The 5,836-nt window shown below is 38.2% G+C and overlaps 1 protein-coding gene across 1 annotated transcript; it reads right to left on the reverse strand.

Annotated features, from left to right (window-relative positions):
- Positions 1–1,741: 1,741 nt before the first annotated feature.
- LOC107466779 (exocyst complex component SEC15A-like) lies at positions 1,742–4,836 on the reverse strand. The gene is made up of 2 exons (XM_016085777.3): positions 4,636–4,836; positions 1,742–4,088 (listed from the first exon to the last, which is right to left on the reverse strand). The coding sequence occupies exon 2, from the start codon at positions 4,058–4,060 to the stop codon at positions 1,799–1,801; it is 2,262 nt and encodes a 753-aa protein (XP_015941263.1). The 5' UTR covers positions 4,061–4,088; positions 4,636–4,836; the 3' UTR covers positions 1,742–1,798.
- Positions 4,837–5,836: the final 1,000 nt, after the last annotated feature.

Consider the following 5,836-nt stretch of genomic DNA (forward strand, 5'->3'; position numbering starts at 1 on the left):
AAGTGAGCATAATCATGCGGATATCCACAATCCGATCTGATCCGATCCCCAAATATGCGGATCGGATCGGAGACAAAAACGCAGATATTGTATCCGATCCGATCCGATGGGAATTATGCAGATCGGATCGAATTTTCGGCCATATCCAATCCAATCCAATCCGATCCGCGGACACCCCTAGTTGTTTATACACAAAAAATATCATGCTACTCTTACCAATTACCAAACACAAAGTAACATGTCAAAAAAGATGTTCTGAAACAATAAAAAAATGTTTTATTTAGGCACAAATTTTACTATTATTGTATTAAGAAAAAGTATAGGGAGGCCATGAGAATACTAAACAATGTGTATAATGGAGTAAAAACAATTAAAATCATAAATAAGATTAAAAAATTCATTATTTTTAATTTCAAATTTTGAAATTTGAAAAATAAGACACTGCAATTAATTAAACCAAATCACAATTGGCACAGTTACTCCCAATATCACGATAACTTCCCATTCTCTATTTGTGATATTCGGTCCGCAGAATTATCCCGGCTCCGCTGCACTTCCCCACGGTCCGGTCTGACACCGCCCATCCTCCCGCCGATGCCGTCCAGCCTCTCTGCGTTCTGCTTGCGCGCCGTAGCAATGGGAAATTGCGCCACAGCAACCCCGTGCGTCCTCGTTACCACTGCCTACCCGCCGCCCGTCGTGCAGGCCCCACCACAGGCCGCCTCCCGTCGCGCCGTTTGAGACGCACGTTATCCCCGTCGCCTGTCCTCTCCATCATGCCGTAGTTGCTGCTGTGCCACACCTCATCGACGCCGCCCTTCCTCCCATCGATTCGACTCCTCCTCCTCTTCCATCTATAGCCGCTGTGCGTTTGGGTTCGAAGCCCACGGAGTAGATTCGCAACTTCGCCAAGCTGAAGTTGTCATTGCGTGGCTATTCCATCGCCGGATCTCCTCCCCTGCCTCCATGCATCGCCGTCGACTCTCTCAACCCCGCAAATGTACTGGATGTTCAATTCAGTAGGTATGTAGGTAGTTATTTTAATTCTTAATTGAATGGTTATTTTGTTCGATTTAGTTTAAGTATATACAATTAACAAATGTTGGATGTTCATTTCACTAGGTAGTCGGATGATTATTTTAATAACTATGTGGATAGTTGTTTGATGACGATCCTGCGATGGTGATGGGCGAGGGGGCTACAAGGGTGGACGATGATGGCCGATGAGAGAGCTTCTAACGCCGGAGAAGTGGAATGATTGATAAGGGTGGGATGATAGACAATTTGGGAGGAAGAGGGTGTTTAGGTGAATTCCTTTAATAAATTAGAGTTTGGATGATTAATTTTTTGAAATAACCGTTTGAATTTTTTTAGTTTAGGTAATTTAAAAAGTTTCCTTACTTTTTTTTTGTGTTAGGCCAAATCTAGAACCCATTATTCACATTAATTAAATTTTTCATTGTCTTCCTAACAGAATGATTAGATTAAATGCTAGATCAACCTTTTCTTAATGTTGAGAAATGAATAAACTTGGATGCACAATGAACAAAAATTAGATAAACAGAAGTTATGTCTTAGTAAATAGAACATCAAGGTCATTGTTTAAATTTTCTATTCTTTTCTGCTACCCTGAGTTAACGTTTGTTTGTTCAATAAATAGAACAATGCAAAAATAATTCTTTATTCTATAAGAATAGGTGAAAATAATATAGAAATACACTATTCATTCTAAAGTGGGGAGCTTCCAGAAAAAGAAGTGCACTACAACTATACCCTATTTGAAATGAAGGAAGAATCTTCAATTGAAATCCTTAAGTCTCTTTTTGAGCACTTCCATTGATTTCTTTTTAGCAGTTTGCTTTGTATTTTTGTTTGAAAGGCTTCCAAAGATACCATCTGCAGTATCCTTGAATTTGTCACAAATGGTAGACACCTTCTTATAATCAAGTGCGTAGTAGTTTTTCTCCCTTATCACAGGATTCATGAAGTTCTCAGGTTGACTACTTGAGAGAAGATTAATCAATTGCTTTGACTCTACCAAGCAATCTCTAAAACTACTTGCTTTGTACATTCCTTCTAACCCTGAAGAGTAGAACCTCTCATCTGCAAAATTCTCCAGCAACTTGAGATCAACGCCGATATTCATGACAGACGTCGCATTAAACCTTTTAACACTATCGCTAAGGAAAGCAGAGATAATGGTATTGTTAATATGCTCAAGAGCACCAATCCCAACTTTGTACATGGCATCCAAAGGAAGAACTTGTTGCGCCGTCGACATAAGAGAATCAAGGTACAAGATCAATTCACTTATGTATTCATTTCCATTCTGCTTAGTCTCCTCTGTAGTCCATAAAGTAACACTTTCTGTAAGATTCATATACTCGTCTATTTTTGCGTTTACCAAACCGAGTAGAGTAATGTAGGTGGCGTCTCTAGAAGTCTGCAGTACTGCTTTCGCAGATAAAGTCATTTGAGACTTCTCAATAAAACGGAGTGGGATGCCACTTTGTTGCGCCGCATTCTTAAGGAAAAAATCACAAGCTCTTTCCAGACTAGTAAAGTTAGCAGCTATCTGCATGGCATGGGAAACACTGATATTGCTGCTATTGATTGTATTGAGTAATGTTTCATTTATTACTTCAATCAGAAAGTTGTTCAAGTACCTGATCACGACATCAAAGAAATAGTCGCGCGCACCATAAGACAAGTAATCAACACAACTTTTGATGAAGGATTTCACAATTTGACACATCTCGGGTACCATGGAGGAGAATGGTGCAACATAGGGGAAAGCAGGCATGATGTCTGTAGTTTGAAGACCAAATGACAAAACATTGCTCTCATAATCACTTTCCTTTTTTATCACCATCAGCTCGTATGTATCATGATTCAGAGCCTCAATTGTTTGTTCTCTGCATTCAGCCATAAGAAGCAGATGAAATTTGTCGCGATTGTTATCAACCACATCAAGAAGAGATTCTATATCATAACCATATTGCAGGAGAGACCACGAAAGAAGAGTGACATATTCCTTAACCTTGAGATGGTTGGTGGCAGATTTCATTTGGGAAAATTGGGCATTTAACAGCAAAGTCAATCTAGTTATAGCAGTTTCCCACATGTTATCGACTTGATCGGGGACCAGAAGTCCCCCACCAGTCCTAAGGACCCTATCCTCCACTATGAAGTACCCAACAATCTGAGCCAAAAACGTTTGATATGATTCAACAAAAGATTGTGACGAAGATATCTCCAAATCCGATTTCAATTGTGCCGATCTATTCGTGAAGTAGTATACATGAAACTGCTCAAGAATCCCCAAACAACCATAAATGTGACAAGCACGGTAAAGAGGCGTGAGGTCAAACTTCATGGCAGAATCTTCATCATCTTCATCAACATCCAAAGTGTAAACTCTCTCCTCAACCCCCACAACATTTTGATCCTCTGCCTTTCTCTGCCTCTCCATCAGTTCCTCGTCTCTCTGACGATCTGAAACCGCACGGCTGATTGCTGTTTGTCCAATGTTTTTACAAGAACTCCGTATGTGGACCATCCATTCGTTAACCTGACTGTTTACTCTCTTCTCAATGTGCCATTTAATGATAGGAATTCTATTGCACTTGACACAAAGCTCCAACACTTCTATACAGTTCTTTGACATTATTATAGCCTCTGTGACGTTCTGCTTGATCGAATAGGATTCAAGAAGCTCCTCAAGGTTGACAAGAAGGTTGGTACCAACCTGCTGCAACTTGAAATTGCCACTTTGGAGATCGCTTTTGAGCTCTTCAGCATCCACCAACACACCACGAAGTTCGTCAACAGCCTTGATGAATTCTTCATAGTGTGTCTTGCACATGTCTTCTATTTCTGCTTCTTTCTTCTTCACCACATAATTCAGTTGGCGAAGGAGGCCCTCCGGCCTCCCCATTTCGAAGGCATGCCGGACAAGAGGACTAATATCATCTCCATTGGCAACCATTGTTGCCAAAACCAAGTCCTCTCCTTCATCACCAATCTCCGCATTAGCTTTCGTTTTTGTTTTTGTAGCCATTGTCACACTTAAATCAATTCCCTGAAACCTGGAAACACACTACTTGTTAGAACCTATTCTGGACAAATACATATATGAGTATTAAATATAATATAGAACAACATGTAAATATGAGAATTTTATTAAAAAGAACAATTACAAATTTAATAAGTTTAAGACAACAATATTTTATGCATATACACAAACATACTAACATACAGTATACATATACACATGTTACATATACAAGTATTTACATATACTACGCATTAATAAGTGTTACTAAACACCAAATAAAGGTTTTAACAACTCAGAAGAGTTAGTTACTGACATAATATCAATGCCTTTAATTGGTCATCAAACAGAAAATCAATATTTTCTTTCCATATTAAAACTTACACCAAGCAAGGCTCTAGAAGTGTTATAAATCACACATCCTCATTCTAACATGCAAAACATATTATCAACAGTGCAATTCCCCATGTTAACAAGGAACAAAACCAAACAAAAAATATCTAATCAGAGATGGCCACAAAAGAAAATAAGAAAACGATTTTTCATTTTTATGGGAGCCCATGAAAGAAGAGAATGCGTACGGAAATGGGTCAGCGACGAAATCTCAGAAGGAACGACGCAGAAAGCACGAAGCTGGTGAAATGACGAAATCCGCCATGGATGTCCGTGGCAAGAATTCGGTGGCAAAAAGGGGAGCTTTTCATGATTGATCACATGGGAATTTTCTTCTTCGTGAAGATAGATTCTGAGGGTTCAGATTTTCTTCTGTTGGTGATTTCTCTCAGTCTCGTCAGGTGGACAAAAATGCCGAAACAGAGAGAGTGCTATTTTCGCGGTTTTGGTGCAAAACAAATGAACAAGGCAACTGAGCCTCATTTCACTGAGGTCCTTTATTTGCCATATTATAATTCTCTTATTTTTTTTCAGAATAAATCTTACCTGATAGTAAAATATTGGACCCAAAAGAAAATAGGATTATCTATATGCTGATTAATTATACTTGGCAGCGACATAAAATTACCTATAATTAACTAGTATAATGATTTGTGTTTTTTTGGATAATGGCAGCTTAAAATGGCATTATTGGTAAGTGAAAATACAATAGAATAATTTATATTTTCTCCTCCGTAAAGACAATGTGACTCTTATTCATTACAAGTAAATCCATCTCCACAAAATCAATTTTTTGAGCAAGTGTCCTTTTCTTTAGTAAGGAATTGCATGGTCTTTCATAAAAATAGACAAAAACTAGATTAGATCTTTACTCGTTTTGAAAATATTTTTCTCAACTATATTACAAAAAAGTTGTAAAAAATCATCACGTGATCCTAAGCTAAGCAAAAATTTATCAAAATTATTTTTTATGGTTATCAGTGGCTAAAAGAAGGGGGTTGAATCTTAGTCGTGCCCTTTTTTTAGTAACGTTTGCTGGCCTTTGAAATAACTTTTAGAAACTTTTTGTTTTTTGTCTCGTGGTACCTATGAGACTTTTTCTTTTTATCTTGTAACCAAGCAAAAGATATTTTTCAGTTTTATCGCTTATGCAGCAGAAACAGAAATGAAGTAGAAGAGAGAGAGAGAATCACACCACGAAGTATCCTGGTTCAGCTGCCAAGTGCAATGCAGCCTACATCCAGTCTCCGTTACAACAATGATAGAATTTCATTATAATCATCATGATTACATATACCAATTCTCCCTAAGAACTACCCTTCCTATCCGGGACAAGTCCAGAATTTATCCCCAATCCTGAACTTGACTTGGTCACCTACCAAGCTTTCA

Source organism: Arachis duranensis, chromosome 9 (assembly GCF_000817695.3).
Source record: "Arachis duranensis cultivar V14167 chromosome 9, aradu.V14167.gnm2.J7QH, whole genome shotgun sequence".
Taxonomy (NCBI): Eukaryota; Viridiplantae; Streptophyta; class Magnoliopsida; order Fabales; family Fabaceae; genus Arachis; species Arachis duranensis.

Coding starts and splice junctions, on each gene's coding strand:
- LOC107466779 (XM_016085777.3), bottom strand. CDS start 4,060: ATGGCTACAAAAACAAAAACGAAAGCTAATGCGGAGATTGGTGATGAA.